At 47.3% G+C, this 23,509-nt stretch overlaps 1 protein-coding gene and 9 non-coding genes across 11 annotated transcripts in view; 1 reads left to right on the top strand and 9 right to left on the bottom strand.

Moving 5' to 3' along the window:
* Window positions 1-23,509, top strand: part of DNAJC5B (DnaJ heat shock protein family (Hsp40) member C5 beta) — a 35,019-nt gene extending 11,510 nt beyond the window's left edge. For both annotated transcript variants that reach the window (XM_056332020.1, XM_056332019.1), the window contains exons 3-5: window positions 10,381-10,594; window positions 14,604-14,778; window positions 20,183-23,509. In XM_056332020.1, coding sequence (XP_056187995.1) covers window positions 10,381-10,594; window positions 14,604-14,778; window positions 20,183-20,277 — 484 coding nt within the window. In that variant the 3' untranslated portion in view covers window positions 20,278-23,509. The remainder of the gene's footprint in view (window positions 1-10,380; window positions 10,595-14,603; window positions 14,779-20,182) is intronic.
* TRNAY-GUA (transfer RNA tyrosine (anticodon GUA)) lies at window positions 111-199 on the bottom strand. The gene is given in 2 exon segments: window positions 111-146; window positions 163-199. It is a non-coding gene; the product is annotated as a tRNA-Tyr (tRNA).
* TRNAA-AGC (transfer RNA alanine (anticodon AGC)) lies at window positions 875-947 on the bottom strand. Its single transcript has one exon. It is a non-coding gene; the product is annotated as a tRNA-Ala (tRNA).
* Window positions 1,280-1,368, bottom strand: TRNAY-GUA (transfer RNA tyrosine (anticodon GUA)). Its single transcript is given in 2 exon segments — window positions 1,280-1,315; window positions 1,332-1,368. It is a non-coding gene; the product is annotated as a tRNA-Tyr (tRNA).
* Window positions 2,721-2,793, bottom strand: TRNAA-AGC (transfer RNA alanine (anticodon AGC)). The gene has a single exon. It is a non-coding gene; the product is annotated as a tRNA-Ala (tRNA).
* TRNAA-AGC (transfer RNA alanine (anticodon AGC)) lies at window positions 3,868-3,940 on the bottom strand. The gene has a single exon. It is a non-coding gene; the product is annotated as a tRNA-Ala (tRNA).
* On the bottom strand, window positions 4,588-4,676 carry TRNAY-GUA (transfer RNA tyrosine (anticodon GUA)). The gene is given in 2 exon segments: window positions 4,588-4,623; window positions 4,640-4,676. It is a non-coding gene; the product is annotated as a tRNA-Tyr (tRNA).
* On the bottom strand, window positions 6,076-6,148 carry TRNAA-AGC (transfer RNA alanine (anticodon AGC)). The gene has a single exon. It is a non-coding gene; the product is annotated as a tRNA-Ala (tRNA).
* Window positions 6,481-6,569, bottom strand: TRNAY-GUA (transfer RNA tyrosine (anticodon GUA)). Its single transcript is given in 2 exon segments — window positions 6,481-6,516; window positions 6,533-6,569. It is a non-coding gene; the product is annotated as a tRNA-Tyr (tRNA).
* On the bottom strand, window positions 7,246-7,318 carry TRNAA-AGC (transfer RNA alanine (anticodon AGC)). The gene has a single exon. It is a non-coding gene; the product is annotated as a tRNA-Ala (tRNA).

Raw genomic sequence — 23,509 nt, 5'->3', positions numbered from 1 at the left:
GCCCCACCGGTGGCAAGAGCTCCAGCCTGGGCACACCTTCAAGGGCAGCCGCCCCGGCAGGGCCAAGAGATAGAGGTGCCACAAGGTCTGGGCCAGAGCCAAAAGGGCACTCCTTCGAGCCGGAGTTGAACCAGCGACCTAAGGATGGCCGTGCAAGGGAGCCTACAGTCCTCCGCTCTACCAGCTGAGCTATCGAAGGAAGCATGGGGCCCTGCCCAGTACCTCTGCCCATCACACACCCATCCACAACTTCCCTATCCACAGCGCAATGTGATGCCTCTATTCCAACATCCTGCTTCATCAACAACCTCGGCTCCAGTGTCACGCTACCTTGCTCCAACCTTTAGTACCTGAAATCGTGCAAACCCCAAAACAGAAAATCTCCGCAAGCTCCTTGAGCGTCATCTTCTACAGCTCTTCCCTTGATTCAGATTCACAGCCCAGTCCTCTGGTCAAGCACCAGACAAATGGGCAACCATTCAGCTACTACTCCGTAACATTCTCCTAGCAGCTGGAAGGTCATGCGTAAGCCCTTTGATCCTCGCTTTCTCCAAGCTGAACATGCCCACTTTCCTCAGCCCATCCGCACATATAAACCCCTCCATTCCCAGAGCTGTTTGGTGGCCCTGCACTGAGCTTGCTCCATTTCATTGATGTCTCTGCTCCACGGGGGAGCTCAAAGCTGGACATAGTACTGCAGATGACTTTTGACAACAGTCAAAGAGGGAGAAGATCAAGTCTTCTCTTAAACTGCCTGTCCCACTCTTGATATAGCCCAGGGTGGCATCCTCCTCTTTAAAGCCTGGGCACACCATGATCTCCCCACAGCCCCCAGAAGAGGTCCTTGTCTCCAGGTAAGGAGAATGAAAAGCGTTGGAGAATGCGGGCATTGATCCCGCTGCCTCTCGCATGCTAAGCGAGCGCTCTACCACTTGAGCTAATTCCCCAGCCCATGGCCTCTGACTGAGGTCCTCTCCCCTCCCAGGCACCCACCCATGGCACGGGCTGCCCCGCACCCAAAGCCTGGGCCTGCTGCTGGCCTCACTCTCACACCAATAACAACGCACCCGCTCTTTGCCTTGCCGGAGGTGACCCCTGAAAAACACAGCGCCTCAGGACCACCATCCCCTGGCCCAGGCTTCACCGCAGGCAGCCTTGGCTGGTCGCCTGCCCCACCAAAGGCAAGAGCTCCAGCCTGGGCACACCTTCAAGGGCAGCCGCCCGGGCAGGGCCAAGAGGTAGAGGTGCCACAGGGTCTGGGCCAGAGCCAAAAGGGCACTCCTTCGAGCCGGAGTCGAACCAGCGACCTAAGGATGGCCGTGCAAGGGAGCCTACAGTCCTCCGCTCTACCAGCTGAGCTATCGAAGGAAGCATGGGACCCTCACACCTCACAAGCTCATCACAGCCTCATAAAGACGTTCACTTCTCACACCACTCCCGCATACACGCATGACTCTCCTCACAGCAGGAAAAAAGAAACACTTGCCTTAGAGCACATTGCCCGCAACCTCTCACGCCCGTGGCACCAGTCCAGGGCAGACACAGCCATGGCAGCTCGCTCCAAGCCAGTGTCCAGAACAGAAGGCACTAGCATCCTGGTGAGGCAGGCACAACTCCATGGCAGGAAGTCACTGCATAGGCCAGCGTGGTGATCATGCCCAGTGAGCGCCAGGCAGGTCCAGGCTGCCAAGCCAGGGTTGAGGTCAGGACAGAACACCTGTCTGCATGTCAGCGTCTGGATCAAGCCTTGCTGTGGCTGGACATCTCCGTGGCTCTGGCCATGGCTCAGCTAGTGACCAGGACTCCTACTGCATTGCTCAAAAAGAGAGTGAAGGCCCACAGCTGAAAGCTAATAGAGCTCCTGGACCCCATGCGTGAAGTTGAATGCCCCACGTGAGGATGCTCAGGGCCATTTCGGCCTGTTAGGGAACTCAGGGCCCACACGAGACGTAATGGCAGCCATGCAAGGGACCCGGCATTCCACTGCTCGACCAGCAGAGCTACTGATGGACCGCCAGGGCCCTCTCCCAGCTCTGCCTCCCTGACAGAGTTCTCAAAGCAATCAGCTTGAATGAGGCCCAAGGGCATCTCTACACAAACCTCCCCGTCCAAGCACCCCAATCCCAGGGAACGCAGCAGCTTGCTGAAGGCTTCAGCCAGTCAGCCCATGCCAGTCTCCAAGCATGGAGACTGCACAGCCCCGCGGGCACCCTTCGTCTCCTGCCTGGCTGTCCTGAGGGAAGAAACAACTGAACCTGTCCCACTTCTGTTCTGGCCTGTTGTTTCTCAGTCCTCCACCAATCATCACAGTAAAAGACCTTAACCACTGAACCAGTGAAAGGTGCTGCCCATCTCCCCCAAAACCCTCTCTCCTCCAGCCTCTGGACAAGCCCGCATTCACTGGCACCTCCTCACAGGGCAAACGCGCCTGCTCCCAAGTGTCCCAGTGGCCTTGTTCTGAGGTCGCGGCTCTTGGTCAATGTCTGTCTCCTACAGAGAGGCCCAAAGCTGGGCACGCTATTCTAGATGCCATCAGCCAAGTTTCAAGTAAAAGCAGAGACTCTGTCCCTCGATCCAGAGACTGTGCTGCCCTTGGTGCAGCCCTGGATTGCTCTCCTCTTCTGTGCAGCTCAGGTGCAAGGTGAGCTCCCCACAGCCCATGGAGGACCCGGGACCCAAGCAAAGGTCCCTGTTGTCCAGGTAAGGAGAATGAAAAGCGTTGGAGAATGCGGGCATCGATCCCGCTGCCTCTCGCATGCTAAGCGAGCGCTCTACCACTTGAGCTAATTCCCCAGCCCACGGCCTCTGACTGAGGTCCTCTCCCCTCCCAGGCACCCACCCGTGGCCCGGGCTGCCCCGCACCCAAAGCCTGGGCCTGCCGCTGGCCTCACTCTCACACCACCAACAACGCACCCGCTCTTTGCCTTGCCGGAGGTGACCCCTGAAAAACACAGCGCCTCAGGACCACCATCCCCTGGCCCAGGCTTCACCGCAGGCAGCCTTGGCTGGTCGCCTGCCCCACCAAAGGCAAGAGCTCCAGCCTGGGCACACCTTCAAGGGCAGCCGCCCGGGCAGGGCCAAGAGATAGAGGTGCCACAAGGTCTGGGCCAGAGCCAAAAGAACCAGCGACCTAAGGATGGCCGTGCAAGGGAGCCTACAGTCCTCCGCTCTACCAGCTGAGCTATCGAAGGAAGCATGGGGCCCTGCCCAGTACCTCTGCCCATCACACACCCATCCACAACTTCCCTATCCACAGCGCAATGTGATGCCTCTATTCCAACATCCTGCTTCATCAACAACCTCGGCTCCAGTGTCACGCTACCTTGCTCCAACCTTTAGTACCTGAAATCGTGCAAACCCCAAAACAGAAAATCTCCACAAGCTCCTTGAGCGTCATCTTCTACAGCTCTTCCCTTGATTCAGATTCACAGCCCAGTCCTCTGGTCAAGCACCAGACAAATGGGCAACCATTCAGCTACTACTCCGTAACATTCTCCTAGCAGCTGGAAGGTCATGCGTAAGCCCTTTGATCCTCGCTTTCTCCAAGCTGAACATGCCCACTTTCCTCAGCCCATCCGCACATATAAACCCCTCCATTCCCAGAGCTGTTTGGTGGCCCTGCACTGAGCTTGCTCCATTTCATTGATGTCTCCGCTCCACGGGGGAGCTCAAAGCTGGACATAGTACTGCAGATGACTTTTGACAACAGTCAAAGAGGGAGAAGATCAAGTCTTCTCTTAAACTGCCTGTCCCGCTCTTGATATAGCCCAGGGTGGCATCCTCCTCTTTAAAGCCTGGGCACACCATGATCTCCCCACAGCCCCCAGAAGAGGTCCTTGTTGTCCAGGTAAGGAGAATGAAAAGCGTTGGAGAATGCGGGCATCGATCCCGCTGCCTCTCGCATGCTAAGCAAGCGCTCTACCACTTGAGCTAATTCCCCAGCCCATGGCCTCTGACTGAGGTCCTCTCCCCTCCCAGGCACCCACCCATGGCCCGGGCTGCCCCGCACCCAAAGCCTGGGCCTGCCGCTGGCCTCACTCTCACACCACCAGCAACGCACCCGCTCTTTGCCTTGCCGGAGGTGACCCCTGAAAAACACAGCGCCTCAGGACCACCATCCCCTGGCCCAGGCTTCACCGCAGGCAGCCTTGGCTGGTCGCCTGCCCCACCGGTGGCAAGAGCTCAAGCCTGGACACACCATCAAGGGCAGCCACCCCAACCATCCCCTGGCCAAGGCTTCACCGCAGGCAGCCTTGGCTGGTTGTCTGCCCCACCAATGGCAAGAGCTCCAGCCTGGGCACACCTTCAAGGGCAGCCAACCCAACCATCCCCTGGCCCAGGATTCATCGCAGGCAGCCTTGGCTGGTCGTCTGCCCCACCGGTGGCAAGAGCTCCAGCTTGGGCACACCTTCAAGGGCAGCCACCCCCACCATCCCCTGGCCCGGGCTTCACTGCAGGCAGCCTTGGCTGGTCGCCTGCCCCACCAAAGGCAAGAGCTCCAGCCTGGGCACACCATCAAGGGCAGCCGCCCGGGCAGGGCCAAGAGGTAGAGGTGCCACAGGGTCTGGGCCAGAGCCAAAAGGGCACTCCTTCGAGCCGGAGTCGAACCAGCGACCTAAGGATGGCCGTGCAAGGGAGCCTACAGTCCTCCGCTCTACCAGCTGAGCTATCGAAGGAAGCATGGGACCCTCACACCTCACAAGCTCATCACAGCCTCATAAAAACGTTCACTTCTCACACCACTCCCGCATACACGCATGACTCTCCTCACAGCAGGAAAAAAGAAACACTTGCCTTAGAGCACATTGCCCGCAACCTCTCACGCCCGTGGCACCAGTCCAGGGCAGACACAGCCATGGCAGCTCGCTCCAAGCCAGTGTCCAGAACAGAAGGCACTAGCATCCTGGTGAGGCAGGCACAACTCCATGGCAGGAAGTCACTGCATAGGCCAGCGTGGTGATCATGCCCAGTGAGCGCCAGGCAGGTCCAGGCTGCCAAGCCAGGGTTGAGGTCAGGACAGAACACCTGTCTGCATGTCAGCGTCTGGATCAAGCCTTGCTGTGGCTGGACATCTCCGTGGCTCTGGCCATGGCTCAGCTAGTGACCAGGACTCCTACTGCATTGCTCAAAAAGAGAGTGAAGGCCCACAGCTGAAAGCTAATAGAGCTCCTGGACCCCATGCGTGAAGTTGAATGCCCCACGTGAAGATGCTCAGGGCCATTTCGGCCTGTTAGGGAACTCAGGGCCCACACGAGACGTAATGGCAGCCATGCAAGGGACCCGGCATTCCACTGCTCGACCAGCAGAGCTACTGATGGACCGCCAGGGCCCTCTCCCAGCTCTGCCTCCCTGACAGAGTTCTCAAAGCAATCAGCTTGAATGAGGCCCAAGGGCATCTCTACACAAACCTCCCCGTCCAAGCACCCCAATCCCAGGGAATGCAGCAGCTTGCTGAAGGCTTCAGCCAGTCAGCCCATGCCAGTCTCCAAGCATGGAGACTGCACAGCCCCGCGGGCACCCTTCGTCTCCTGCCTGGCTGTCCTGAGGGAAGAAACAACTGAACCTGTCCCGCTTCTGTTCTGGCCTGTTGTTTCTCAGTCCTCCACCAATCATCACAGTAAAAGACCTTAACCACTGAACCAGTGAAAGGTGCTGCCCATCTCCCCCAAAACCCTCTCTCCTCCAGCCTCTGGACAAGCCCGCATTCACTGGCACCTCCTCACAGGGCAAACGCGCCTGCTCCCAAGTGTCCCAGTGGCCTTGTTCTGAGGTCGCGGCTCTTGGTCAATGTCTGTCTCCTACAGAGAGGCCCAAAGCTGGGCACGCTATTCTAGATGCCATCAGCCAAGTTTCAAGTAAAAGCAGAGACTCTGTCCCTCGATCCAGAGACTGTGCTGCCCTTGGTGCAGCCCTGGATTGCTCTCCTCTTCTGTGCAGCTCAGGTGCAAGGTGAGCTCCCCACAGCCCATGGAGGACCCGGGACCCAAGCAAAGGTCCCTGTTGTCCCACAGCCCATGGAGGACCCGGGACCCAAGCAAAGGTCCCTGTTGTCCAGGTAAGGAGAATGAAAAGCGTTGGAGAATGCGGGCATCGATCCCGCTGCCTCTCGCATGCTAAGCGAGCGCTCTACCACTTGAGCTAATTCCCCAGCCCATGGCCTCTGACTGAGGTCCTCTCCCCTCCCAGGCACCCACCCATGGCACGGGCTGCCCCGCACCCAAAGCCTGGGCCTGCCGCTGGCCTCACTCTCACACCACCAACAACGCACCCGCTCTTTGCCTTGCCGGAGGTGACCCCTGAAAAACACAGCGCCTCAGGACCACCATCCCCTGGCCCAGGCTTCACCGCAGGCAGCCTTGGCTGGTCGCCTGCCCCACCGGTGGCAAGAGCTCCAGCCTGGGCACACCTTCAAGGGCAGCCGCCCCGGCAGGGCCAAGAGATAGAGGTGCCACAAGGTCTGGGCCAGAGCCAAAAGGGCACTCCTTCGAGCCGGAGTTGAACCAGCGACCTAAGGATGGCCGTGCAAGGGAGCCTACAGTCCTCCGCTCTACCAGCTGAGCTATCGAAGGAAGCATGGGGCCCTGCCCAGTACCTCTGCCCATCACACACCCATCCACAACTTCCCTATCCACAGCGCAATGTGATGCCTCTATTCCAACATCCTGCTTCATCAACAACCTCGGCTCCAGTGTCACGCTACCTTGCTCCAACCTTTAGTACCTGAAATCGTGCAAACCCCAAAACAGAAAATCTCCACAAGCTCCTTGAGCGTCATCTTCTACAGCTCTTCCCTTGATTCAGATTCACAGCCCAGTCCTCTGGTCAAGCACCAGACAAATGGGCAACCATTCAGCTACTACTCCGTAACATTCTCCTAGCAGCTGGAAGGTCATGCGTAAGCCCTTTGATCCTCGCTTTCTCCAAGCTGAACATGCCCACTTTCCTCAGCCCATCCGCACATATAAACCCCTCCATTCCCAGAGCTGTTTGGTGGCCCTGCACTGAGCTTGCTCCATTTCATTGATGTCTCCGCTCCACGGGGGAGCTCAAAGCTGGACATAGTACTGCAGATGACTTTTGACAACAGTCAAAGAGGGAGAAGATCAAGTCTTCTCTTAAACTGCCTGTCCCGCTCTTGATATAGCCCAGGGTGGCATCCTCCTCTTTAAAGCCTGGGCACACCATGATCTCCCCACAGCCCCCAGAATAGGTCCTTGTTCTCCAGGTAAGGAGAATGAAAAGCGTTGGAGAATGCGGGCATCGATCCCGCTGCCTCTCACATGCTAAGCGAGCGCTCTACCACTTGAGCTAATTCCCCAGCCCACGGCCTCTGACTGAGGTCCTCTCCCCTCCCAGGCACCCACCCGTGGCCCGGGCTGCCCCGCACCCAAAGCCTGGGCCTGCCGCTGGCCTCACTCTCACACCACCAGCAACGCACCCGCTCTTTGCCTTGCCGGAGGTGACCCCTGAAAAACACAGCGCCTCAGGACCACCATCCCCTGGCCCAGGCTTCACCGCAGGCAGCCTTGGCTGGTCGCCTGCCCCACCGGTGGCAAGAGCTCCAGCCTGGGCACACCTTCAAGGGCAGCCGCCCGGGCAGGGTCAAGAGATAGAGGTGCCACAGGGTCTGGGCCAGAGCCAAAAGTGCATGGCTTGTCTCTATATGGCACTTCTCATTAGTCCATAGCATATATGTGTTTCACTGCATACTATGTACTTTCTTCCTTTCAGAATGTTGATCAGTCCACATAGATGTACTTTTGTCATACCCACTTCTGCAGCACAGTCTGTCCTGATCTCGGCTTTCACCCTAAGCCTCCCGCTGACAGAGATTCTGACCATATTTCTTGACTTAATTTCCATGAATCCATCTTGTATGATAGCTGTTTCTCTGCTTTTTGTCACTTTTCTCTCCCAAACATGTTACATAGCTTGCTGCTGGTAAGGGCTGCAGAGTTCCATTGTCCCAAGGTGTTGAAGAATGCCATGCATCATGAAAAAATTGTTATGGACATAAATCCTTCTGTATGTTATGGGAAGTACTCAAGAATCTCCTATATTCATTTCAGTGTCCATTTTTTGGCTTTTTCCTTTTTCTCTACTCATACCGAACCACAATTATCACAATACAGGGAGTGTCAGTTTTCCAGGGACCCACAGGGAAGATTCCATGTAACTGATACTTCATGTTATGTCACATAATTCTTCTCCTTACCTTTTTTGTTTCTTTGATTAGGCCTAATGGAGTCATTTTTCTCAGTCAAATGAATTGTACTATTACTATATATATCTGTTTCCCGTTACTAAATCATCTCCCATTAATATATGTCACCTTCATGTGCAGGAAGGTTTTTTGTTAATGTAGTGTTTTTTGTGAGGACAGTTTTCCCAAAATCAATATAAGAACATATCTCATCTTTGGTTAGCTGTACTTCTTGAAATTAATTCTGTTAGTATTCTAAAACAATACTGAGTGAAGTGAGTGTGCAACTGATGTTTTTGACCTATTTGAAACTACATTGTGTTCAGTTTCTTATTTTTTCTGAGATTGTTTGGGATATGGAGAGGGCAGAAGATATTTTCAGGTCTGTGGGAAGAGAAAGAAAGGCTGGGAATAGATTGTCCAATACTTGCATCCACACATGGTTTTTGAATGTAATACCTCTCTTGTTTTTTAGAATTCTAATCACTGGGGTTTTTTTCAGCTAAGAAAAGGGATAGATTGCATAAGCTACTTAAATACTTGGATGGCATATAATGTCATTAGTCATGTAAGATTCTAGCTTGTTTTTCCAGTTCTCCTATTTCATCTTTTATTATGTCTAAGGTGCCACATATTAAATATGACTGAAAATTTATATTTAAGGTACTACATGCACGGTATATTAAATATGACTGAATGTGAACCCCTTTATGCTATTAGAGCCATGTTTAAAAAGTTATTTATGATCTGTGAGAAGATGACTTGAGTTCAGCATACAGAACTGAAGAAATCGTTGGCAGAGGTTGTTCCCAGGCCCATAACAGTCTTGATATTTGCAGAATGTTTCTAAGGCAGGAACTGTCATCAGGAGCAAGACAGTTATATTTTACTGGGGGAATAACCTGTACTGGGACTTTAGCGGAAAGTCAAGCAGCACTCCACTCTGAGGATACGTTTGGTAAAGGAAGTGTGGGCACACTGCCTTTGCACCACAAATAATATTTTTGAGCATAACGTTCATGGCTAGCTCCTGAAATGCTCAGAGAGAATATTTACAAACTGCAACATAGCTTGACTGAGGTGAGAATCACAGTATTTAATACAATACTAAATCATTTTTATGCCACTAGATGTCAGCACTAGTCATTAAATAAATGTCTTGGGAAAATATTGTCAGCTCTTCAAAAGGAGTGGTGATTTTTCAAATGATACACTTCTGTCTATGCTTGTTTGGCAAGTGCATGTGACCTCACACTGCCAATGCCTCAACTGGTTGGAAACAAACTCTTTCTTGAGTTGTTCTTCCCCAATGCTGTCCATGAGCCAACTGTACCACAGTGTTCCTTTCAAGCTGCACCTGTCCTTGGATGTTGTAGTGCTGAGTACAGCCAGGGAAAAAGGCAGTACTGGGCCCTCTCCTAGCAAAGGCTTCCCACCAGCATAAACAGCCCAAGCCAGCTGACAATCAGTTTCCACTGCTTCAAGGACTGTCTTGGAAGTGTGACTGTCGGGAATTAGGCCCACAGACAGGCCCATAGACAGTTGAAACTGCAACTAACTCACTATGCTTTTCCACCTTGTGCTTCAGGAGGATGTTTTTTTTCTATCGCAGCTCCTGTGTTTTCTACTATCAATGTCTGGGTTTTTGCAAACACAGACACTGTTTACAAAATTTTAATATAGCAGCTATTGATAGGCAATTGAATATGGGATTTCCTTTGCTATAAAGAAGATAATGTTGATGGGATAAGCAGTGTGATAATCATGTTTTCAAACAACATTTAAAAAACCTTTATCTTTGTTGAGACCTGCTAAATGATGCAAATCAGTTGGCAATCATAATGCAACAAATGCCTGTGATTTATTATCATGCTGCAACCTGTGCTTTCAGCATATGTCACTGTCTCCTTTAACATGGAGGCTGACTAGGTATCAATACGCAAAGTAGATGCTCAGTGTAACAGGAACACCTCTTTTACCAAAACTTTCAAGTTCAGTCACTTTGTATTATTTTTCTTCCACTGAGTACAGCAGAGCTGAAAAAAAGAAGGCTGAACACAGTGATCAGAATTATTACCTCTGTCAAAATATTTTGTAATATTTTGTAAGTGTCCATATACATGCACACATACAGATGACCTATTTTTCTTCTGGGTTTTCTTTTTTTCATGTTTAAGAAAACTGGCTCTGAAATACCATCCCGACAAGAATCCAGACAATCCAGAGGCTGCGGAAAAATTTAAAGAGATCAACAATGCTCATGCAACTCTGACTGATCTGTCCAAGCGAAACATATATGACAAGTATGGATCATTAGGGCTTTATGTGGCAGAACAGTTTGGTGAGGAAAATGTTAACACATACTTCATGCTCTCAAGCTGGTGGGCAAAGGTAAGCCTTATTTTCTGTTGGAAATCAAATGTTACAATGCACACAGACAATTACATACACAAGGAACCCCCTGAAAAACACGGTCTCTCTACAGGCTTAACGAATCGTAGGATTTGAACCTAAACCACTACTAAAAGCTTATTTAAAAACCAACATTATCTGGAAAATTGACAGTGGCAGAATGTAACATAAGCTCAGAATAGTGCTAATATAGAATGTTTTCTTTTTGACTTGGTAAACAGTTAAATAGAACACGTTTTGTAACACTTTCAGACATTAATTAAATTAGAATCTAGTGCTCCAGGTTAATTTTTACTTTCTTTTCAGTAATGACTAAATAAAAATGACTCATTATTCAAAAACAAGAAGTCCCACTTATGTGACAAGCAGTTAATAAGTGTATTACAGTACAAACTTAGCTGTGTTCTTTGCTATGTACAGAACACAAAGTAAGTGATAATAATACCTAACTCTCTGTGATTATGGTGTCATATACGTGCCCTGGTGAAGGGATGAGAGAAAGGAAGTGGAAGAAAAGATGAGAAGGGTGGAGTGGAGGAAGAGTAGTAAAGGAAGACAATGAGACATCAAAAACTGGCATATTGCTCAGGGAAAAACACATCATGGACTGTTCTAGTCATAAAGGAGCTGTGTTTGTGTGCTCTTTTATGTCACTGGCATCCTCTGATGTTTGCATATGTCAAATTTGAGTGTTTCTGCAAATATTGAAATGTTACAGAAATGTAACAAACCAACAGAATTGTAAATGTGCAAAATCTATGCTGTCCTCACCCATTTCCAGAAACAGAAGTATGGGAAAGCAAGGACTCTGCTGGAATACACAGGAAAATGATCTGTACTGTGTGAAGCAAGCACACTATGACAGCTTTGATCTGAGAACTGTGGAACATGGATTCCTGTGTTCAGCACGTATCAGGCCAGTGCTTCACTGCCCTGCAGTCCCCCTTCAAATGGGGAAGTCACTTGGGCACTTTGTGGGTCTGAGAAACCATAATTGTTTCAGGATGAGGTGGAAGCTGCTTAAAATGTGGAGCAGTGAAATAAACTAATGAATAAAATACCGGTGCTTCAACTACACTTGCAAAGGCACAGTTGCACACTCAGAAGCAGGCTGGAGGCTGCCTGCTTGTAGCTGCTGTAGCTGACTCCTGCTGCAGGCTGGACTCCCCACCACAGCCACTGTCTTCTCCTACCGGATCGTTCCATTTTTTCTTTGGTGTCCACCCTCTTCTTCAGCCTCTTTGTCACAGTTCAGGTGCGGGGAAGCATTGCCTTACAGCTCAGAGAGCAGCAGTACTGACTCCTTTAACAGTCTTGGAAAACAAGGGGTTTTTAACCGTTTGCTGCTTTTTTAGCTTTTATTTCCTCTCCTGCTTACTGATCTTTAATGGAGATTTTCTGGAGTATAAAATCCTCTGTGGTTAGAAAATCAGGAACAGAAATAACCACTGTGGCTTTGACTCATAAGAGCAGTGGAAAGCACAGACAGAAGTTACTTAAATTCCTAACAGCTAAAGGAGGAACGTGTGGATTGTTTCAAGGGACCTGTATCCCAGAGGTGAGATGAGGTATGCTGAATATCCTAGCAAAGGTAATCACTGCTTCCTGGTTTTTAAGAATTCTGTACAACCCCCCCCCCCCCCCCCAAATACGCATATAGACTTATTTGAGGATTGTCACAGGCAGTCTCCCTATCCCTCCCCAATCCAAAATCTTGCCACCTCTAAAGCATTAATAGGACATCAAGTGGTTTGCTGAACCACCAAGTTGCAAGCTGAGCTCACTATTCCCCGTCTCTTTTTAACTCATGCACAAATACTGGGTCAGGCTCAGATTTTTACATTGTCCATCATAATACTATTTGAATCTGAGGCAGATGACCTCTGGACCCCTAATTTCCTTCATTCTGGTAGAAGGTGGTAGGGACCACAGCTTTCATTCGTTTTTTTCCCCTTCAGCTACAAACATTCCTGGTAAATCCTTTTCCCTAGAACACTCATACTCACAAAATCTGACAGTTGTGAGGATGCATGTTATTAGAAGTGAGGAAATTCAAATGAAAGGTGAAATGCAAAGTGAAAAAAATATTTTTTTTGGAGTCCCAGGCTTCTTAGCAGGCATATTAAACTGGGAACATACTGACATAGGTAATGGGAACTTTAATTGCTTCTCCATTGGCAGGCATAGGGGTTGTTCCTTTAACTGTTATTGATCCCATCAACAAACTGATTCTTGATTTACCAACTATGACGATAAAAGCACAAGAAATCTTGAAACATTTAAGGTATCATGAATAAATTCAAGTATTTTTTCCCTCTATACACTTTTATTCTGTCTTTTATCATTCTATCTATTATGGTAATTTATTCTCCATTATGGCATAAATGATAAACAGTCAGATAATTTATTTTAGGGGTTCTATCATTTATTTAGAATGGTTTTGGGTGTCTGTTGGAAGCAAAACATTTTAAAACAAAAAGTTTGAGTCATTCTTTTCATTTAAAACCACCTTGCTCACTCTTGATACATGCCTATATTAATATTAGGCATGTACATAGTCTTATTACCTTCAAAGATGCTCCAGTCAGCCCCCACTAACACTGCCTGAGACATGCATACATAACAACGTTATTTACATAGCTTCATTGTCAAAGTTTGACAATATCCTGACGTTTGTGCTTGCTTTCTTTCTCAGCGGCATCTTTTCTTATGAATATACTGAATAGTATAATAAAGGGCAGACTGTATAACTGTAGTGTTAAAGCCTGGCTATACCTCCAACCCATACATAACCAGTGGCCACAAAGCTGTGCTGGCTTTACATACACATTCCACATATAAACTCTGATTCACTTTTCAGGAATGTCACTGGCCTTCCTTTGCTCTTACACCACTATGTCCATGAAGAGACACGAGGTTTCTCCTCTGCCACAAACATCTTGGTGCAGGCCTGGATCTGCCCCGGGTCACGAGCCAGGCTGCTGTCATGTCCCCATGGAGCACGGGGTGGCAATGGCAGCCTGAGGGCTCCCTGCTGCAGGTGCCCTGTCCCATTGCTGCAATGCAGCATGCAGTCTCCAGCGCAAGCAGCTGTGGAGCTGTGCTGTGAACCCAGGCAGTGACCTGGTCTGGAGAAAGAAAAGCTCTGTAAATTAAAGTTTTCTGGCTGTTGAATCTGGTTGAGATCTCTGGTCTTGGCCCCAGGCAGTTGTGCTGGCCCTGCTGAAGCCTCCTGCCTTGTGCCACTGGAACAGGAATGAGCAGAGGGCAAAGCAGGTGGGAACTTCTTGCCTTCTGAGTCCTCAGATCAAGAAACCACAGCCTGAGGAGTCTGATTTAGGAGATGTCACCTGTGTGCTCCTGCACAGGCTAAGAGGGAGATAAAGACACCCCCATGGGCAATTCAAATCCTCCTGGGGCTGAATCACCCTCTGGAAGGGCTTTTAACTTCCCATTGACTACGTGGGGAGCCCACAGGGGCTTAGAGACCTAATTTGGATGCCTTAGTTCAGTGCCCAAAGTTATGTGGGACGCATCTGGGACTTTGCTTCTTTTTCTCCTGGTTTTGTTATTGGCAAGAACCTGCCAGTAAATAAGTGTTTGTGAAAACAATCTTGGGCAAATGAGTCATTTTTAGGATGGAAATGAGTCATGTTAAGGTGGGTGGGGTTTTGCATGTCGTCTGGAAGTTTTTTCTGAGGGCCATCAGCTGCAGACAGACTTTGAAAAATCGGGCATGAGGGGGCCTGTTGGTTGGTGTCATCTTTGTGGACATGGTTCTGAGCAGCAAGTAGGAGCTCATGGGTGAGGAAGACTGTGGAAGACCTGGCCCTTGTTTAGGCACTTGGCCAGCAGCTGGACTCTTCTGAGTGCCAAACACTTGAGAACTCAAGTTCCTTTGATGATCTGCCTTCAGCTGTAAGAGGTTGCCACAAGTTTGAGGAAGGTCATTGCTCACTGGGTTTTCCTCCCACTGTGTTTAACCCAGGGCCTGTTTGTAGTCTGTGGCCTGCTGACGGGCTGCTACCTCTGCTGCTGCCTCTGCTGCTGCTTCAACTGCTGCTGTGGAAAGTGTAAACCCAAAGCACCTGAAAGGGAAGAGCAGGAGGTTTGTGTGTCTCCAGAAGATTTAGAAGAGCAAATAAAGAACGACATGGAAAGAGGTGTGTATTATGGGGGCTTACTGTGTGGCAAAACTGTTCAAAACAATCTTTAAAGCCTGTAGGCCAGATGTTCTGCTCACGATGCTGAGGCTGCTTCCAGACATCAGTGAAGATGTGCCAATCCACTGTGGCTAACATCATAACCTGATCAACTTCCCAAGTGGTATGTTAATGAAAAACTAAACTTAAGGCACTAACAGTTAAGTATCTCCTGTGTCTCTTATGAGACACTGAAACATTACAAGTCTCAGGGCCCCCATGCCCAGTAAGGCTGCACAGTAACCTAAGAGAGTTTGCATGGGAGCTGCCGTGGTCCTGCCCCTCTGCCATCCAGCCCCCAAGCTGCTCACTCTCTTCTGCACTGGCAGTAGCAATTGTGCTGCCTTACCAGGAGCAAGATTTTGGATACAATCCAGGTGAAAATTAATCCTCTCAGAAATGCATATAGTTCTCTGCCCGCTTAACTCCCTGCTGTGCTTCACGGTGGCACAGGCTGAGTGCTAATGCCAGCTCAAAGAAGGGAGAAAGAGCATCCACCCAGGAACACAGGCTGGGGGCAGTGGGACCCCCTTCACAGCAGGGTCACCCTCTTTTCTTGACTTTGCTGCATCCCCCCAGCTGCACACTCAGATTTTGGCTGTACCAAAGGATGATGGTGGTTATTTCCTGATTTGGCATTAGTGTGGGCTACATATTTTGAACAAAGAGCCCTGTCCGAATCTGCTCAGTGGGACAGAGTTTTGCCTTCATCTTCAGAGGAAGCAGAAACATCTCAAACGGGTTAGGCTGGACACTTACAGGACGGGCTGAGAGAGGCTATGACCCTTGCTCCAGCAATAAGAGGCCAAGATATCAGGGGAAGACATAGGCCATTTTTCAGTTGCAGATTTTTATAAACTATGGTTAGGATTACTCCTATTTTATGAGGAAGGACCTAAGCAGTCAGTTCACTCTTTTTCTCTTCCATTGTTATGGAAGGTCTTACGCTGTTATATTCTTACATTTATTATGCTTAAATTAGCACTGCCAGATTGCAAATGTCATGTTCCCTTAGCAGGAAGAATTTTTTCCCCCCAACTTTTCACACAAATTTACCCTTCCATAAATATGTAACAAAACACTTGTAGTAGTTGAAACAAATGCTATTTATATAACTGATATGCCAACGTATGGTGGTGTTTTTAAATTGGTTTCTCCTAAAGGCATATCAAGGTAAATACAGTCAGCTTTAAAAATGATCACACTTGCTCAGTCTCTGCAAAGGCAGAAAAACTATTAGTGAAAACTTCATAACCACAATACATTATTTGAAATAAATGTAATATACTCTACAACATTAGGCACCTGAAAAGTGCAAATCTAAAATAGATATTTAATGGGTCTATGACACCAAAGCCAAGTTTCAAGTTTGAAAAATGAAGATGGAACTTTGAAGGATAAAAATCTTTTAATTTTGCTTTTTTTCTAGTTTGGCAGGTATTTTGCTTTCTCTCATAATCCAGCACAGAATTCCCCAGTGGCATAAAAAATTTTCTCCCTCCTTCTGACACAGATGGTATTTATTGGTATTCCGTAATTTCAGGCCGCCTTCCCATCCCTTTACTCCCACCAAATCTCACTGAAATATCAATTTTTAAAAATAATTTTAAATGTTTAGCAAAGTACCAGTCTGAAACATTATGTGGAATTATGTCTTTTAAGTGTTTTGAGGACAATATTAAGTATATAGGAAGGGCCTGAAGAAAACTAGATATTTGTACCTTTCCTACCCTTCTCTTCAGTCTTGGTATATTTTCCTACCAATCAAATCCAGCTTGCCTAAGTAGAGAAGAATTCTCTGTATTTTAAAATAAGATGAAAAGAGAGCAACATATAATGAATAAAAGGAAAAACTTCATGACAGAGGACAATGTGAGCTTCTTTCCTCCACCTGAAAAGAAAATAGACACTGTATTTAGAAAAATAAGCAGTTCAAACTGCACTTACCCCCCCCTCCCACCTCCACAAATTTTAGGGATGCTGGCCAAAAAGATGCAGGTGATTTATAATGGCAAATATTGGGCTTTTCCACCAGACATTGTAAAATGTTGGGCCACAGAAGTGAATACTTGTGCCTTCCTTTATGTAAATAATAGAAATGCTCCTGTAGGTAATTCAGAAACAAACTGTAATCATCACTCCTGCAGCAGATTTCATTTTGGAAGAGGAAAACCTATTAGGATCCAAATTCTTTGCATGCCCTCTGCCCACAGACTGAGCATTCTAGCTTTAGCTGGTAATTAATTTCTTTGCTTCCTGCTGTCCCCAGTATCTATATTATTGCTAGCCAGAACTTTTTTGCTAAGGTCAAAATGTAGGTTCTTAAGCTAAGGCCATACTTAAATTTATCCAAATATTTTGTAGTTACTCCTTGCTTTTCTGAGGAGTTCAACATCAATAAAACATCACTATTCCTGATGCTAAAAAAATATGAGAGTCAGTCTCCAGCAGTTGTTGCTGCACTCAGTGGGAGCTGCCTAGAGCCAGCCATACTGCACAAAAGAGGCAATATGTGTATTGTGGGAGTCAACATTTAGACTTCAACTTTCAAATTGGCACAACAGTAATAATTTTCAGAATCCCTCACATTTCTCCTTAACAAAATTAAGGCGTTACACAATTGATTTCATTCCTCAAATTAACATACCATAAAATATAATTATTAGTGGAAAAAACCCATGTGAAGCCAAAAATTCAGTGATCCATTCCCTAAAATGTAAAAGCAAAGTGAGTTGTCACTGAAATCAACACAATCATGTCAAAGGCTTCAATTCTGTTGAAATGACATATTCCTCTAGAATAACATTTTAAACAAATACGTTTGAATAGTTCTAGTGCTCAGCTAGATGAGTATCTCCCATGAGAAATTTGTTTTACAGCATGTACTTCCATGGGTAGCATGATCATAAGAACTAAAGGAACTTAGGGGTTTGCAAGCCCTGGCCTGTACTTAGGTTCAGTGATTTCTTCTCATGACTGTTGGTTTGTACCACAAAGCACTGTGGCCTAATGTACAATGGAAGACCAAAAAACCAAAACCCAAAGAAACCACAAAAAAAAAAAAAACCCAACAAAAAAACCCTTTTATTTGTATTATTACATTTTAAACATAACATTTTTAGGTTTCAGAACGACATGACATCAAAAACATGTGAAGTCAGGTAATCTGTGGTGTCATGCCACGATGTTACAGGTGACGTGCAAAAATATACTGGTATAAGGAAGTATCCCTCACTCGTCTGCAGCACAGACATGTGCAACAGTTCATCACTCACACATACGGGGCAGGCTTTCAGATTTTTCTTCCACTGAAGTTGATGGCAAACTTTTTGTTGACTTTTGTGGTCCCAGAGGAGGTGCCGTTGGAGTCTGGATTGCCTTGGTATTCTAGGATGTAATGATGCACTCAAAGCAGTTTGGCAAGTTTGTTCTCCTTTCCTGGTTGGTTATCATTGTAAGAACAAAGCAAGGCATTTTTAGACCAACTTTCACTTTACAGAAAATGAAATCTGGGAGAAAAAAAGAAAAAGAAAAAAGAAACTGAATAACAAAATACTTTCCCAACTCAGAAGCAATAAGCTTTTAGCACTTCATTGTCTCCTCCACACTCCATATGATACCAATGTAGGCGAACAGCAAGCAAAAGCTATCTATAGAAAGCAGTTTAAACTGTGAATTCTGCCACACCTCCATTCTGCAGCTCTCCATTAGCAGGCTATATTTGTACAGTTTATTATACCATAGGTCCCTTTTCTGATAAAAACCATCACAAATCTTAGAAGGGTGCAGGCAGCAAAATGCCTGGTGAAGGTGTCAGCTCAGAATTGTCTGCAGATCAGATGGAAGCAATGCAACAGATTTGCAGTGGGTCCTGTTCTCTTCTTGCACATCTGGGTATCAAAGCAAAATGAACTACTAGTCTCTGCCCTCCATCAACGATCTTCCAGAAAATGAACAACTTGGAGGCAGCAGAAGGTGGGAGGGAGTGCTGCTCAGAAATCTAGAAAATACACAGCAACTTAAAAATGGGTAGGAACTGCCAAACTAATCTGAGCCCGAGCAGAGCTCGAAGCATTAATTACTCATATACTTTTAGAAGTTATGAAACGTGTCTGTCTTTGACCTTGTGTCTAAATACAGAATTGCCCATACAGAGAAGCTGTTTGGCATTTCATCATTCTTGCCTTTCACCTTGACAGAGTAAAAATTGTTCTGCCCCCACTGAGGGGAAGCCGTATGGCATGCAATTAGATTCCTGCTCTGGGTTAAGTTACTCCTGTACGTTACATCTTTTGCCCATGATTCATCCCATCAACTGTCATGTAAACAGGAGGAAATGTCAGATGAGATTTTTTTTCTGAACATTTGGTCATTTGGCAAAAAATGCCATCATTTGTATTCAATTACTGTGAAGGCTGTGCTAGTATCAAGATATAGATAGTCCAAAATTTTTCATATGAAAACACTTCACTGATACGGCTGAACCTTTAGAAGTCAGTCTCTGAGTCTTGAGTCCCCTCCTCCCCCCACCCCCAAACGATGGGTTGGAAAGAGGCCCAAGAGAAGGGCAGCCAAACCTTTTTCATTATCAAAGGGAACACAACAGCCATCAGGGAACTCTATAAAGACTTCACTTTCCTCCACTCTAAAATCAAACACATTTTTTACAGATACATTGGGAAACCAAACACATAACTGCATGGAATAAGAAAGTACAAAGCAGTAAGGATTTATGTAGTGATAATATGAGGTTTTGGCAGTTCCAAACTCATTAAAACAGTAATTCTCAAAATCCTACTGTATATATATTACATAAGACTTCAAAATGCAATTTAACATTTTTATTTAACAAACTGCCTTTCAGGATATATGTGATTTCTTCCCTCTCAAGTATATTACTGATCACTATTTTTTTTCTTTTAACTCTATTCTTTCTATATTGTTAACTTTGCCTTCTTCAAGAGTAATTTCTGGCCCATTCTTACAAACATTGTCAAGGTTAGTGCTTGCTGACTCACAACAGCACTCATTATATTCAGACATTTATAGGAACAAGTACTTGCCATTGGGACATGAACCCTTATCCTGCAGTCTCTGCAAAGCACGAGGTACAGCTAATGTCCACTTTCATAACACCACCAATAGTCATCCAGAAATATGCCACTACACATGGACAAGGAGTAAGAGCATTTGTAGACTCGTTGTGGGCATTGCTGCTTCCTCAGTACGCACACAGCCATCTGCAAAGCCAAGGTTAAGTTGTAGCCAGAACAGCAGATGAAATGTGGTACTAACAAGAAAACTGATTTTGGTAGCAAGTAAAGGATTCTTAAAGTATTTTTTGTCCTCCTCCTCCCCAATTTAGATGGAGAAACTCCTATCATGCTTCAGCCGACTAACGCAACTGAGAAGACACAGCTAATAGGGGACAGCCGGCGCAGCTATTGCACAGACTCCTAGAGTTGGCAAACATGACCTGTTGGTGCTTCCCACTGAGTGTCACAGTGAGAAAAAAAAATAGAAGCTCTGCACCCTGTATTTGTAGTTGTGTTTAAGCTAATCACGAGTAACCTAAGAGTAATTGCCTGTCAAGGCAGAACCTCCTCCCTCTAGGTCACTTCCAGTAGGTTGATATCTGCACTCTGCGAGGAGATACCTATGGTCAGTACAGAACTCTACACACCAGCACACAGGTCTCTCACAGCTTCAAACTGCCAGGCTTGGCATGGTCTTTCCCTCTAATAATACTCCCTTGGGTATAGTTGCTCTCCTCCCTGCCCTCAGCTGTGGTTTTGCCTCCCAGACACAGTCTCAAGTCCTTTTCCGGACACACCGGCTCCATCTCTGCCTGCCCCAGGAACAGTCCTCACATGCAGCGTTTTGCTGGATCTGAAACGTTCCTGTGAGGGACCTCTGGAAACGCTCTTTAGCAGACCTCAGAAGGAAAGTTGGTGGCAAGATGGATGGGGTTGTCCTCCCCAGAGAGGAAACACTCTGGAAAGCAGCTAGCAGCTTGTTGGGGCCCAGCCCTGGCAATTATAAACATGAGCCAGGGCAAAGTGCTGGAGGATCATTCTGCCGGTGGTTACAATGCAGGTGACTCCAAATCCAGGAGCCTCATCCAGCACCAGAGGCACATGTAGCCTCTATGTCTTCCCCTGCACAAGTTACAATCCCAGGAGATGGTGGGCAAACACCCCACCAAGGGGGGGCTGCCCCTGGGCTGCCCCACAGCTTCTCTCCTCTCCCCATACCTTGTGATAGACCCTTGGCAAAGCTCCCCCGATGCTGCCTGGACGTGCCTGCTGCCCATGCCGGGCGGCCCCAGCTTCTCCAGCTGCAGCTGCAATGTGCTGAAAATTGGTCCTCAGCCAACAGCTTTCTGCCAGCTTCTTATTCCACCATGCCCCTGGCTGCCAGCCCCACTGCCCCGCTGGCACTGGGCTGAAAGCCATCACACCAGTGCTGGCACTGGGGCTGTGGGAGCAGCAAGGACTTGGCAAGGCAGGCAAGCAGCAGAGGAGTGACCGTCCTCACAGCCCAGCTCATTGGGTTGAGCCTGGGTCCTCACCTCTGCTACAGGCACAGGGCTTTAAGAGCACATGGTGTGATTTTAAATAAGGAGGTAGGGATGAGCTGTATGTTTAGGTGTACTGCTACACAAATCAGTGGAGACGTGTGTGTATGGCTAAAGCAAGCATGAAAAAACTAGGACCCTAATTTGTAAGAACTAAAGAAATACCTCATAGATTTTAAACTTAGTACATCACTGGTTTGACATAGTTGTTTAAGCCTTAGACAGCTGAGTTTCTCCTTATTGATCATGTTACATCAATCACTGTAAATTCTGTGCATTTGCTATTCTTGCTTCTCTAATCACAGTGCTGTGGTCCAGAGGGGGACATAATGTTCCACTAAATTATATGGACCAGTGAACATACAGCTAGTCAAAAGTGTTATTCCCTTCCTTAAAATTGGATCTTGTGGTTGTGAAACACTATCTTCCTTCTATTCTCACCTTTCAGATCAAATGTCATTCAGTGGCAGCTAAATATATGGGAAAAGAATGCGTTTCATAGCACCAGTTATAACTCCAAAGACAAGAAATACTACTTTCAACATCACTTTAAAGTTCCCATAACACATGGACATTTTAAAAGCCATTAATTCCAGTTCATGTTATATATCTGTTCTCCAGGTGCAGGCACTGGGGCCAGCTAACGCTCCCATTGCCCTCAGAAATATCCTTATTTTTCTGCTTCAGAGAAGAGGGGAAGTCCTGGCACAGCTTGGGCTGTGCACAAGCACCCACTCCTCTCCTACCCATGGGCTTCTCTTTGTCCTCGTTTGTGCGTTGCAAATAATTTCAAAGGCTACTCATATGTACATAAATCCAGACTGCCATCCTGCCTGCCCAGAGGTGCCAGAGGGATGTGCCCATCCATCCCGGTTGTCCCAGGGGAGAGGGGTTGGTGACACCATCCTGCCACTGAGGAGATGTAACCCCAGAAGGCACATTCCCAGTTGTAGCCAAGTGCTGCACATCTCCCTGCTGGCTGGCCAGATCAGGCAGCATGCGCTTTGGGGTGCTAGTGCTGTGAGACGGGCAGAGTGCAGCCCACTCAGTATGTGCTGGGGGACACCCGCACCCACTCGCCCCAGCACACACACACACATCTTTTGGCTTTCTTCACTATTGCCCTTTGCACAGTGTTTGCTCTGGTGTAAGATGTTACCAACAAACAAAGGAGTAGGGAGAGCACGTAACTCTGCAGGTGAGGTGATTTCCTAAATTTTACTGTCTGGGAGAGAAATTCACTGTGAAAGTGTGCAAATGCTATGTCGTGACTATTTCCAGCAGAGAGCTGGAAAAGGCATTGAAAGAAAAGTCTAGTGTACAGCTGCACGTTATACGTGGAACCCTTTCCCATGTGAGTCACTGAGAATTGCACCCCTGAATTCAACAACGGCCACAGAGTAGGCCTAGAGCCAGGGAGGGAAAGGTAAATCACAGATTAACAAAAGCAGTTGGGGAATTTTTTCACATACCACACCTTCGATATCCCTCAGAACCCTACTCTATGGGCCAGAGCCAACATTTACTGAAATGGAGGAAACGATCTCCATGGGCTTGAGATGTACCCAAGTCATGTGGTTCTCACTTGCTCTTTCTAAATGAGAGATTTTTCTTGAGAAAGGTTTATGACTTGATCTCACAGTGTGATGCAAAGATGGACAAGCTGCTGCGTGTTTGCAAAGCCCTTTTACAGACATAAGGATCTGTACAGAAGAGGCAAAAAATACTCAGCCAAAAACCTCAGAACAAACCAGTGACCAAGCCTCTGAGTGGTTTCTCCAGGACGTGCAGCTTAAAAATCTGGGTGTCTGAACCCATGGTCTTACTCCAAAGAGGAAATGTAGTTTTCAGAATACAGGACATTTGCCCCAATCACTGCTGTCAGGATCAGCTGTTCTGAGCTGGTGAAAGGACGAATAAGGCTTTCAGGGCTTAGCTCTTCAATGTGATTTTATTCATTTGTTTGCTTTTCAGAAAAGTTCCTAAGGTGAACATAGCTGTGTTTACATGATCTGCTTCTGTGTAAAGTTCAGTTGCACACCCATTTCTCAAAATTTTCTCAAATCCCAAAGATCCTCAAATCTTTGTTCTGTTTTGCTGCATTCATTTATACAT

This window comes from Falco biarmicus, chromosome 3 (genome assembly GCF_023638135.1).
Source record: "Falco biarmicus isolate bFalBia1 chromosome 3, bFalBia1.pri, whole genome shotgun sequence".
Lineage (NCBI taxonomy): Eukaryota > Metazoa > Chordata > Aves > Falconiformes > Falconidae > Falco > Falco biarmicus.
Note: the sequence above shows the minus strand (reverse complement) of the source record. Positions and strands in the feature narration are given on the sequence as shown.